Source organism: Stegodyphus dumicola, chromosome 1 (genome assembly GCF_044657685.1).
Source record: "Stegodyphus dumicola isolate Sdum_Otavi_A_Nest chromosome 1, ASM4465768v1".
Taxonomy (NCBI): Eukaryota; Metazoa; Arthropoda; class Arachnida; order Araneae; family Eresidae; genus Stegodyphus; species Stegodyphus dumicola.
Genome location: NC_140768.1, coordinates 286,013,484 through 286,027,190, shown reverse-complemented (window position 1 = coordinate 286,027,190; position 13,707 = coordinate 286,013,484). Strand labels below are relative to the sequence as shown.

The window sequence follows — 13,707 nt, the reverse complement described above, 5'->3', positions numbered from 1 at the left end:
GGCCCAGTAGAACGGGAGATATCGTACTGCCCCCTCTCCCCCCCCCCGCAGTGTACAATGATATTCGAAACTTTAAAAACCTCGAATTATTTAAAAAGAGTTATTAAAAGGTAAAATGAATTTCCTTCTGGTTATTTAATTACTTAATATGGATATAAAATTAAATAAATTTTAATTAATTTTATTTTAAAATATACGTATCCTGGTGATAACATATGCTTAAAGATCGATTTCGAAGGGTCAGTAGGAAGGTCAGAAGGAAGAGTAAAGCAGCCTGCAGAATTTTCAAATTCGTAAAAGTGGTCCCACCTAAAAATTTTGAGAAACGTTGCTCTAACAACTTTGGCTGCTTAAAATTGGGGTTTGAGAATATTTTGCAACATATAATGTATTGTGGTTGTTGCTCACTGTCTTTTTTCTATTGTATAAGTGAATCCATAAGTAACATAATAGTCTTTCCATTAGCGCTTTTTTTTTCCATTTAGAGAGCATTATTGCAATCAATAAAATAGTAATTATAATTTTTTGAAATTTTCGGAAAACCTTTGTGTAATCAAATTATTGAATACTCCCTGGCCTATAGTTACTAATTATTGCTGGTAAATTAACAGATAATAATGAGAGATTAGGCAAGATGGAGAGATTAATTATAGAGTCTGCAAAAACGTATCAGCCCGTTTCTAATTGTACTGCTTTTACTGTTAAGTGAAAAACGCTGAGGCAAAGATAGATAATAGGAAAGCTTCGCAGCTCAAAATGTATGTAATAAAAATGTTAAGACACAGAAGAGCAAAACTAGAGATTTATTGTTTATAGAGAGTGGCTAGTATAATAATACGCAGAGAATAATCTTTTTTGGGAATAGGTAATGAAGCTTCTCTCACTTCACAAACTAAATTCAAATATTATTTTAGTTCTAAATCAAAATACATTAACAAAGAATAAAGATAAATTTCACTTGGGCTAGTTAGTGTGTAAAGGACAAAAAAAAACTATATCTAACGGTATAATAAAAGGTATACAAAACATTATAAAGAACACTGTACGACATATAAAGTGAAAATAAAGCAAAATAGTTAAATTCCTCCAAGTTACGCAATGAGACTTCCAGCTTGCCTATATTTTAAGTGTCCCTATGCCGCACAGACACTATATACTTAACAAACACCCCTGCTTTCTACGAGATTCGAACCTGAGCCGAATGGTAAGGCAACCAGCATTGCTAGCCACTATATGTTCAGGGCAACGGAAGAGGAAAGCATAGCAGACATAAACTTAGCTATAAAAGGGCAGATTAAACAGAATGCTGGATTTGCTATTTCCTTCAATGTCACACAGCTTAAATTTAGAGTAACACATTTCGTGTCTCTCTTTTTGAAATATTTTAACTTACCCCACGTTCCTACTCTTACTTAAGATTAGCAACTGATGGACATTAGAAAAACTTTTTGTCTTCTAACTTAATTTTAAACTTTGTCCCAAACGTCGATTTAGCACTTTCAAGTTTCTCACTACCGACCGGGTGATAGTTTCCATCGAAATTTTAAAAGATTCTCTCGCACATCTCAGAATGTTTTTTGGCAGCTCCAAGAGTGCACGCAACCCATGTTAAAGACCACTGAGCTAGTTAGTAAAAGAAAATTACAAGATGTTGACTTGTTGAAGCTTTTGTACCATTTATTAAGTGTAAATATGTATTTAACTTATTTACTTTCTTAAAGAAATGAACTTGCCTTTTTTCACGCTTTGCATATTTCTAAAAAAATTGTAACAGTGTTTTTTTCTTTGTAGTTTATGTCCAGCACTATTCACCATTTCAAATCATTTAGGCTTATCTCAAAATGTTGCCGTATCCTTTTTTCGTAAAAAATTTGCAGTAGTGTTATTTAATCATCTGAGAATTTGTATTAAAATTTCCTATAAAGTATGCTCTTTTTGTGTAATTTATTAACTTTCGGTAATAAGCTAAATAAATTTTACTAATGATAAAAAAGTATAAAGAACGAGTTTTTTAACGAGATATAGTATTTTAACTGCTAATTAAATAACTCCTCACCATAAAATTGGAAATGAAGTATTTAAATTCATAAAAATAACGAGAAGGTAATGTTAGATTTCATAGGTTCTCAATAAAAGTCTACATTGGTCTAAGAGTGCTTTTTTGTCTAATTTTAAATTCTGACCTGACGTTTTTCTCTTTTAATAAAATATTACGCAATTTCTTCCAATAAATTAAAACTTGATTATAATATTTATCAGACAAACTTTGTAAAAACCATTTTCCTTTTTCTAAGTGGTTCCGTGTTAGTACACGCTTTCTGTTTATGTTTTTTATATTCCTTATATCATTTCAATAACATTATTTCAGTTTTAAAATTTTTAATTAATCTGCATTTATAATTTATGTTAGTATATATTTTCTGTTCATGTTTTTTATATTCCTTATTCATTTCAATAATATTATTTCAGCTTCAAAATTTTGCATTGAACTGCCAAATAAAAATCGCGAATAGAGTTATAGGAGCATTAAAAATAACACCAATCTGTAACTCATTATGTATAATCAAAATTCAGTAGCCTTTTTACTCGAATGAGATTCGCATCAGTGGTAGCCCACCATCGGCCGAGCGGTAAAGTTGCTGAACACTAGTAGTTTGATCCGACATTCAAATATCGCGAGCAGGCTGGCTGCATGGGCGTTTTCGTTTTTTTTTTCGCATGTGTAGCATGTATACGAGCCAGTTCTCTTAGAACGTCCTCCACGAAAGCATCCTCCCCTTAAGCGAATAGCCGTCGAGGCTTTGCCATAATCACATAAACCAAACTAAAAACCAAGCATCAGTGGTAATTAACGGTGGCTGTCATCACATGCCAAGGGGCTGTGTTTCAAATCCCGAATAAAGTAGATTTGTCATGTCTTCCCGCTATTTTGTTGATGCGATATCGGTGTATCCTCTGCGATACATCTTGGACAATATTCTGAGTAATGAGCAATCAATGCTCATTTTTTTTTTTTTTTTTTTTTTTTTTTTAGCCCTCAGAAGCGTTATCCCGGAAGACTATTAGCCTCAAAACGTGATTTTGCGTTGAATCATTATGTTATAGCAATTGGAAAAGTCTGAATCACTTTTCCAATTGCTGCCACCAAATATTATCGCAATGAATTATACATAAAGAAATTAAATAATGAAGAATCTGCATACATGTATGCATGTTTTTCGCACTGCGAACAGTGCCTACAGCCATCAAGTTTTGAATAACGTTGTCCTACACCCGAATACCTGGTAAGCCGAATTTTGTATTTGAATTTGTTTTATTGTGTTCATATTTTGTAAAACTTTAACGAATTTTTTATTAACAAACTCAATGATTTCAAAGCGAGCAATGGCAACACTATACAGGAAACTACATTTTTATCTCTAGCGCGGAAAACTGTCGGTAATAAGATGGGCCGTTTTTAAATATTTTACTGTATATTTCAAATTTTGTAAAATTTTAAAGAGTTTTTTTTATTAACAAACTCAACGATTTGAAAGTGAGCAGTGTACGGAAAACACTTTTACCTCTAGCACGTGAGAATGTCTATCGGAAATTCTAAAAATAAGCTGTTTTTAAATATTTTCAACCCAAAAGAACATTAGCCCCGATGCTCTCAAAATGTGTATGTGTATGTAAATTTTTAAAAAAAAAAAGTCCCTTTGGCCGTAATACAAAATCTGTAAGCTTTCAGATTTTATTTTTTTGTTTCAATTTTGAATTTAAATATCCTATACCTGGCCGTATTTGTATAATATAAAAAAAAAATATTCAACTTCAAAGGAATCAATGCGTGGCCGCTCACGCTCCTTTACAGAAATATTGCTAATGAGACAGAGAGATCATCAAGGGTTGAACCGACCACTGGCAAATATCTAACAGATAAGTGCTTCTCCGCTGGACGGGGAGAAAATGTTTAATCAATGAGTAAACGAATTACTAGAAAGAATGAGTAAAGTATTTTAGAAGCTATTGCAATCTGTGTGTGAATTGTATTGTGTTGTTTACAATTATATTCCATCGTGCTTCTTCACAATACCTTATACTAATACAGAAATTCTCAAGCGGTATTAGTTCGCTCTCTTCAGGGTTTAGATTTCATGATCTCGAGGAGAAGCAATATTGATAGGTCTGGTATGTAACAGAAAACTCATGGCAAAAAAACAGCTAAGCGTGTTGAAATCACGGGACCTAAAAGAATAAATTTAGGCATCACGTAAGTGAAGCAAAATCACAAGCGAACGGGCTGGTTGGCATTTGGTTTTCATGTTTTCCTGTTATGTAACGTAAATATGAGCCAGTTTCTTTCAGAAATTCCTCTACGAAGACATCTCTTCTCTTGCGTAGAGTTCTTGCGTGTTGTAAACTTAAATGTAGATATATATATATATATACATATCTTTAAAGCATAATAAATAAAAAATTTCAGTTTTATTCATTATTTTGAATCTGTAACTTAAATTTTAAAAAATATGAAAGTTTTCAGGTTTTATGTTACGCTTAAAGGGGCTTTTTTAGCGTTTTGTGTGCTACCTTTATTTACTAAATATCATGTTCTTCACACTTAAACCATAAAATTCAATTCAACAGCAATATCGCAAAATAATTTTAAATTGAGCCTATCTTTAGAATTTCCGATACACAGTCTCACGCGCTGGAGATAAGAATGTTTTTTCTATACAACGTTGCCATTGCTCGCTTTGAAATCCTTGAATTCGTTAATCAAAAATTCGTTAAAGTTTTACAAAATGTGAAATCGGTAATAAAACAGATTCCAAATTTCAAATTTGGGCTTCCAGATGCCCATATTCGCAGGAGGATTACGTTATTCAAATTGGATGGCTCTAGCTACCGTTGTTTTATCACAATGCAGGAAACATATTATGCAGATTCTTCATTATTTAATTTCTTTAAATATAATACAGGGCGATAATATTTGACGGCAACAATTTAAAAAGTGATTTGCCGTGTATAGCGAATCAACATAAAATGCCAAAACGAAATTAATAACCCTACTGGGCTAAGGTAAAGCTTCAGTCTATGCAAATTCTTATAAAACTTGCAATTACCCCCCTTTTTTTTTCAAAGAGTTAGTATGGGAAGGCATTACCAGTTGACCTATGGTACATCGCTGGTGTCCCCCATTACGTTTACCTTTACCTTTTACTGGACTAACGCCCTTTGGGTCACTTAAAAAAAACTTTTTAAAAAAAAGTAGGGTGCACAACGTGATTATGTGAGGCAAATGGGGGAATGGAGCAATAAAGGTATATAAAATCAAGCAATTTCTCGTCAAGCAAATGAATATCAACTGAGTTCGATTCTAGTAAATTGCAGAATGGTTTATTCCTAGATTACGCTCTTATTAGAAATTTCTTAAATACACAGCAGCTGCTGTTTTCGATTATTTCAATAACACTGGCAGTCCTTTCCATCTTAACACCCACCGACATTACGCATTCAAAAACACTTTGTATTTTTTGAGACCGTTATGTCATTAACAATACCGTTTGCTTTTCGATTTCTACAATCATTAACTCCAATAAAGTATTGCATCAATGATTTATAACAGCTTTTATTCGAAGCTTAAAAATAATTTCTATTCTGATTACGGTTTTTGAAAATATCCCTTTGATTGATTTTATCAAGAATACAATGCTTAGAATACGCGACAGATTTTCACTGCCACTTGCAAAGTGACCTTGAAGATTCTAGTTTTCGGACTTGAAGTGTGTTATGCAATTATTAAACAATGAAAGACCATCCATAATCCATGTCAATACGAATCTTCTTTTGCTTTATGCAAAAGAAGTTTATTAAATAATGTTTTGCTTAATACAAAAGAAGATAAACCAACTTTTAACAAGCAAATCTACAATACTTGAAACCCATCACAAGAGCAGTAGACATTTTTAAAGTAACCGATCTCGTTCGAAGGGCGTTTTTCAAAATGTTTGTTATAATTTTGAATTTATGTGATTTTTAATGAATTATACTCAAAATGTAATCACTGCAAAAGCGATAAAAAATCATTATTTTGAGAAGTGTATGCAAAAAACTGAAAATTTTATTTCAAAATTAATAAAAACATCAACCATCACTCACAGGAAAATATTGTTGATAAAAATCTATATTTTTGGCTTATTTTACATAATACCCAGGAAGCATGCATTGAACTGGAATAATTTGAAAATATTGATTCACTAGCAAAATATGGCCAAATATGTCAGTAAACACTAATTTTTTTTAAAAAAATACACATGCTATTGAAAAAAAATTATGTAACTTAAATTCTATGGAATTAATTTTTTTTTAACTTCTAGTCTACTTTACGCATAATAATGTATAAAACGTGTGTGCAAAAATTTCATGCGATTCTATAATGAAAGTTTAGAGTTTTCATGGTTGCATAACGAACATAAATCATGAAAAAAACGAACATAAATCATGAAAATACATACATAAATCCACGAACATAAATCATGAAAAAAACAATTAATCAAAAATCAGGTTTAAAGTTTTCAGATTATTGCATGACATTATATACACAAATTTCACTAAAAATGCTCCTGCGTTATATGTGACAAAGTGAGAGTATAGTATTTAAAAGAATAGAAACATCAACATTATGATTGCCTTTTAATTTATCAAAATCACTTTTTTCAATTGCAATAAATGTTCCAGATAATTTTGCCTCACTAGCACAAACAGATGTTTCAGTTCCATTGTGATTACCAGAATCAGCAGTCGCATATTTAATGTTTCGTTTGACGTAAAATTTTCGCTTTTTTTAATGACTACGTATAAATTTTATCATTCTCGAACTTTCGATTATTAAACAGAATAAAAAAGTGCAGAAAAATGAATCTTTAGCTGATACATTAGCGCAGGAAATTTATACACAAAACCGAAATGCCGAAACCTCAGTGTAAGCAAAACAATAAGTTTGAAACTTTGTTGCCAAACTTAAAAGAGAAAATACATAATGCCATATGAAAATGAAAATACTTTGCCAGATTCTCCAAACATATCAAAATGCGTAAAATTATTTAATTTATAAATAACACAGAAAAAAGTGGGAATTGCACCTTTAATTTCCCCTTTAGTCTTTAACTTCCGGTGTGGCAGAAAGTTACTTCCGGTTTGTTGTATCTCAGAAAAACTGGTATATCTCCACTTCTAATCAACATATCAAGAAAAGTTGTTTCTGATAGCTAAGAATATGGCCTTAAAATATATTAAATAAAAAAATGAGTTTTTCAATCGAAATCGGCCTTTTGAACAAGTTCGGCTACCTTAAGCAATTAATTAATTGATACTGCCCTACCTTCACGCAGGCGTACAAGCTGCTGCCAATTAATTTTTTATACTTTCTAAATTTCACTTTAAAAAAGCATGTGAACAAATCTGTACATTTAAATGCCATAAAGAGAATTAAAATGCTCTAATTACATATTAAGGTAACACATATATTTAGTGGATCCTAAATATAACCTTTTACTTGGATTGTTGAGTTATTGAGCTAAATCCCGTGCGAAATGTCTAGATGAAACAGTTTTGATGGTAAATTTTTTGTATATTCATTACAGGATAGCTAAAAGTGATGCGTCTTCTCCTCGTTGAATATAAAATTATGTCGTTAATATCAAATGTACTGAATATTATTATGTGTTCCATCTGACTAATCATAACGTAAAATTTAACTTATCCAGTTGAACTTCCAGGTAGCTATGCTGAAGTTTGGTTTTCAACTAGGATTTTTTTCCAAAATCCTGGCATGAGATTCACAAGATTTGTAAAAATATCTCGAGTCCCATTTCTAGAAATATTTTATTCTTTAAATTCTGGAATTATCTGTTCTCTAGAAAATTTTTGAAAATTTTAGAATTTCTTAAATGTTTTTGTTCATTTAACAAATTACGATTGCCCAAATAAGAAAGATGTCTTTCTTCTCTAAACCATGACAATGACATCAATCTGGGAATAAGCTGAGAAGGAAGATTAGTAGGACGATTGAGAAGAAATTTTAATTTTGAATGCTGATGATGTCACATAATAAATACAACATAAATAAAATACCGAATAAAGAATTGGATTAACTGTATCATTGTATAGTACGCAAAGGCATTCTGCATAAGGGAAGGGATACCTTCATAGCAAGTGTGGTTGACTGGCGCAATGTTGTGCTTCTGACTCCGTGAAAGGATTAGTACATTTGTGAGATTGCGTAATACTCACTGCATTTTTGAACTCAAAACATATTTATTACAATTACGAAAAGCTCTTTACAAATATATATATATATATATATATATAATTCATGGATAGCATAGCACAGTAAGTGAAATTAATTATAGTCCTCGTGATGCGAAAGACCTGCTAACGAGGTACTGTCTAGATGAAAGTTCAAGAGCATTCTGGGTCTGTCTAGTCGAGAGTTCAGGAGCATTCTCACGTGTTGTTCCAAATGAAAAAAATCTTCAGACTGAATTAGCCACGCCTCCTAATTTTTCAGTTGCATTTTACATCCTCTGATTTGTTACATCTGGAATGATATCAGAGGAAAAACAAGATCATTGGTTTGTCAACCCTCCTGAAATTAAGAGGCTTTAACGATAGCCACAGTGCAGAATGCTAAAATCTCTTCACACTGGTGGTGTGTCTCCTGTACTGTCAGCTGGAACAATTATTGCGTCTGCGATGTCATGTCGTGTGATACATCGTAAAAACTTGGAAACGGTGACTTGCGGGGACCGCACACACTATTTTCTCATCGCTGTTTGGTTCGCCGCACAAGCGTTTTAAGGAACCTGCTTCGCCTTACACAGGGGGAAATTGACAAAAATCCCCATGTAGTGACCCGGAATTTGAATTCGAGTAGAAGTATCAAATGTTCTTCGGTCTCACTGCTCTCGGGCTAATAGTCCTGTCGAATAACGAGGCAACGTAAATTGGAAATTATAACCTCTGATGAACGTTCCCTCGCTTGTAACCTACAGCAGCTCTATTATCATCCGGATGATTATTTTCTCTGACTTTATGCTCAAGATTTTGAGGAATACAACTAACTACAATACCAGTGTTTATAATACCAATGAAACCCTTACTTGAAATCCGTTTAAAATATCAGGTTTTGTTAACAATTTCGTTACTATTAAAAAGTTTCAAAACGTTATTAAAAAGTATACTGATTCACTCTGCAGCCATGATTAACAATAAACTACTACAGTTTGAAAGACACATTGAATAATGAGAAGTATTTACTAAATGATTCGTCGTTTTCTGGTGCTATCATTTTTTTTCCTTCCCACATTTAAAAAGATCCATGTATTTTTAAATATTTTTAAATTAGTAAGTAGATTTGCAGTTTCTGTTCCTTAACAATGATTAGGGAGTGACGTTACTTGCTTTCGGTAATGGTTCCCCAGACATCTTTTCTTCTGTAGCTGGCCTGCAGAAAGCCTCAGCGGAACTCGCCATTGCCAGTCTTGTTGGTAAGTAGAGCCGTTTCTAGTGATCACTGATCCAGTTTTTGTTAACTTATCTGTGAAACAGTTAACAGTTAGTTACAATTCTTGTCACTTTTAAATCAACAGGAGCTGGAATCTTCGTGACGTCAGTGGTAGCTGGTTCCGTGTTTTTAACTCAATCGTTTAGTCTCATGATTCGTCCATTTTTGAGAGACATTGGATTTTACATTTTAGCCATTGGTTGGACCTTCGGGATATTTTTTACTGGTACATCATACCTTTATCATGGAATAGGTAAGTAAGGAAGCAGTTATTTTCATATTTATACTTTTTTATATTTACTGTTTCATTTTTATTCATTCCGTGGGAGTGAATGTATATGGTAAATGCTAAATTGTTTGTTGTTACATATGCTCACTTGTCTGAGAATAACATCAGCTTGAGCCCACAAAACTCCTCGTGCCAAGGAGCGCAAGATACTCCTGTCGTTGGCAACAGCCTTGAGCACCTTACAGGTGACAGACTAAATTGTTTATTAGAAGGAAACATATATAGCAAAGAAGGAACTAAGCTTCTTATGGAATATGCGAATGTAAATGAAGAACGTCTATGTTCGATGACTTAACAAAAGGCAATTTCCTGTAATTTGCAGTGCAGAAATTGAAGTGGAATAAATATAGTTACCAGACATCCGGGATTGGTCCGGACAGTCCAGTGTTCCTAATTATTTCCACAGCTATGTGCTAGATAGAGAGAAAAGTCTTTAAATCGAAGAAGAAATTATTAACTTACATAAAAAAAGGGAGAAAACAGTGAGAAACTTTAAAAGAATTTTACATAGATGTAAATATTTTAAAATAAAAAATAAAGTAATTATTTTAGATCTTAGTGAATAATTTCATCAATACACATTCGCCTCATCTACATGTTCACAACAGGCATGTTGAAAAATGTGACCTTCTTTTAATGTTTAAGTATTTTTGTTGATCTTTGCTTTTCCATTTGTGTTTGTTTTTTTCGTTTCAACTTCTCGTCTGTAGTACGAGTCCCAATTAGAACTCAAGTTTCTACGAATCCTATATGGGATGTAATTTTGCTGGTACACTCGACAAAATTCTTATACCGATAGTGACTTCTCGGGAACTTTTAGTGATGTCCCAAGGAATTCTCTGGAACATTCCTGTAGCGTATGAGTTGTTTTAAGCCGCCAAACCGGGATAGTGGTTAGTGAATCTGACTGCCGTCCCGAAGGGCCCGGATTCGAATCCCAGAGAGGACATAGATATTTGTAAATGTAAAATGCCTGTGCTGCATGGCGCACGCTAAATATGTACCGAGTCGTACAAAGTCGTTCTGTCACTTGTATATCCAAGGCTGTTGCCAACGACAGGCGCAATCCTGCCTCCTTGCATGATGAATTTCGTGGCCTGATATCAGAAAAGCGAAATTATTCACAACAGCAGGGTTGCGTAAAAGCTTGAAGCAATAAACTGGCAAGCCAGTTATTATTCTCGTTTGAATTAAGATGACAAAGTCCTCCGAAGGTTAAAATAACTTTTTTTTAACTCTTTAAATCTAACAGAAGGCGTTAGTTGTGCTACAAAACAAAACTTCGGCACTTGTGAGTATTTAAAATGATACAAGTGAAACTCAAATTCATGTTGCCGTATTTAGAGACTACATGAATGATCTACTTAAGTTGGCTGAATAACCAGCCCGCATTAAACGCTGGCTAGCAAAATGGTTAACGCCGGAATAAACGTTTGCAGAACTGGCGATAGAATGCAACTGCAAGCGAGGATGCGAAAAGCTGTAGCTTTAAAAGATTCAAAACCCTAGACTTAAATACTCAAACAAGTAAATGTATTATGGGGAGGACAACGGAAAGAAGAAGTTATAGTAAAGTTTCAAATCATATTAATTGGTTAATTAATATAAATCTTACAGCAATAACCATTTAGAAATCTGAAAACCGTTCGAGCTAAACTGCTGGATTCCTTAGCAGTTTAGCTCGAACGATTCAAAGAATTCTTACGGACTTTATAAATTCTTAATGTGTACAGTCTATGTAACAGATCTACCCTCCAAATACTATTTCGATTATTTTCGCTTCATTGGGTGATAGTTGTTGTAATCTGTTGGTCCAGGTGTATTAAATTTTACTCGTTAAATTCGAGACAAATAAATAGAGTTCCATTTTCATTTCAGAAAACAAATTCACGTATAACTCAATCAAAAGCTAATCATTAAGTGGAATAACTGTACAGCTGCCAATGTCTGAACACGCCCCGATTGGCTAGCTTGATCACTGGATTAATTGCTGTCTGACTTCTTCCTCTGAGATTAAGGGCTAGATGCTTTTGCTATCCATGTCTGGAGATTTATTGACTTATAACAAAACATTATTACATCTGTCATTCAGTTCAAGTATGAACCAATCTGGATTAGATGACAAACGTCATAGAGGGCAGACACATGTAAAACCAAAATTTTATTCCGTCTCTTTCTGTTCAGATGTAATGATAAACAAAATTTCGGAGACCATTCAGGAGCTCCAATTGGTTTAACTGAAGCACTGGATTAACTGAAGCAGAAGTACTTTGATCAGTTAAATTCCACTGTATTACTTTATAACGTTCCTCGGTACCTTGTCTATGTAGAACGTAAAGGAACCTATTGAACTGTAGAGCGACTTATCGCTAATTCACGTGTATAATAACCAAGTCCAGGGAAGGGTTAAAACACCCTTTTATTCAAAGAAATAATAGTAGATGGTCGCTTCTCGGACTTACAGTAAAGCTTTTAACTCAAGATAAGAAAATAAGAAACTTATCTAATACCAAACTAAACAGACTTTAGTCGAAGCTAGACACAAACACCTAATGTAGTTGGCCCTTAATTTAACCAAGCCCGCGGTTATTAACAGGCACTTACAATACGGCCGAGAGCAGCAGATTTAAGAACGAAGTAGCCAGACGGCAAACACGCACCACTAAGGACTCCTAAGGTCTCTCTTTCGAAGTAAGTTGGGCTTTCCTTAAATACTCCTTCTAACTCATTTGCATAAAACGCGATACTAAAAACTCATTCTGGTAGGGAATAGTAGATGGGAAACGATAATAGACAGTAAAGTATGTTTAAACTTAACTATTAGAAACTTAAAGTAACCACTACAGCATTCCAGTTCAACTACATAAAACGAACACAAAAGGCAAGATGAGATCAATAATGTCGTTGTAGCTACCAAAATCTATAATATTTTGTTAGCTACAATGACACCTTCTGTAATGGAAAGATATATGAAAATATAGAAGCGAAACAAAATGCACAGTGCAGTCTATAATTTTAAAAAAAAAATTATTTCTGTTCTTTTTTTATTTTTATTTTCCTCCAGCTTTTTGCAGCGAAAAAAATTGTCGAACTTTCTTACGGTTTCAATTTCATACGTTTGGTTATGGTCATTATATGTTACTGTTTCTTTTAACACGATCATGTCTCTGAAAAAGCAGAATTATATCCTTTCGATCCTCTGCAACTAGCCATCAATTATCGCACCATTCTGGACATGACAGAGAAAACCTTTCAGTGCCCACATCCACCCTAAAGCCACTAGTATACATTACCCCTTTGTCTAATATAAGGATTCTCACTTGTGTAATTAGAAATTACCGTAGAATGTGGAGAATCTTAAGAACTGATAAACGAATAATCGCTTGATTTCGTGCAACAAGAAACAACAAGATGGAAGGGTAAATAACCCTTTATTATAAGATAAGATTTAACAGAACTTCGTTTTGAAGTGTACAATAAAAGCCGACACTTGGACTTGAACTCAAGAGGCTAAGAAGTAAACTAAAACTAATCTAAACTAAAAAGAGATATAGCCGAAGCTATCAAGATTCTAACCGAGTTGGCCCCTTAACGCTAATTGACTGCGAAGCTATCAAGAGCCTATGTACGACCGAACGCGTGCAGACAGAATACCTGGTAACTCTCTCGCTAAGACCGAAGAACTTCGCGGTTTAAATACCGCTTCTCCTCATTATGTATTCAGCCGTGATTCTAAAACTACGTTCTGGCCGGAAGAAATAAGTTGAAGTTAAGAATTTGACAGAAAGAAGTTTAACTTAAAATTTGACTGTTAATAATATTAACATAATCCTTACATCTATGTTGTTAGAAGTCTTCAGAATAATATTAG

At 33.5% G+C, this 13,707-nt stretch overlaps 1 protein-coding gene across 6 annotated transcripts in view; it reads left to right on the top strand.

The window, feature by feature from the left end:
• Positions 1 to 13,707, top strand: part of LOC118186093 (mitochondrial sodium/calcium exchanger protein-like) — a 136,093-nt gene that overhangs the window by 65,939 nt on the left and 56,447 nt on the right. For all 6 annotated transcript variants that reach the window (XM_085808239.1, XM_085808232.1, XM_085808235.1 and 3 more), the window contains 3 exons: positions 1,792 to 1,849; positions 9,428 to 9,530; positions 9,633 to 9,800. In XM_085808239.1, the coding sequence (XP_085664365.1) occupies positions 1,792 to 1,849; positions 9,428 to 9,530; positions 9,633 to 9,800 (329 nt within the window). The remainder of the gene's footprint in view (positions 1 to 1,791; positions 1,850 to 9,427; positions 9,531 to 9,632; positions 9,801 to 13,707) is intronic.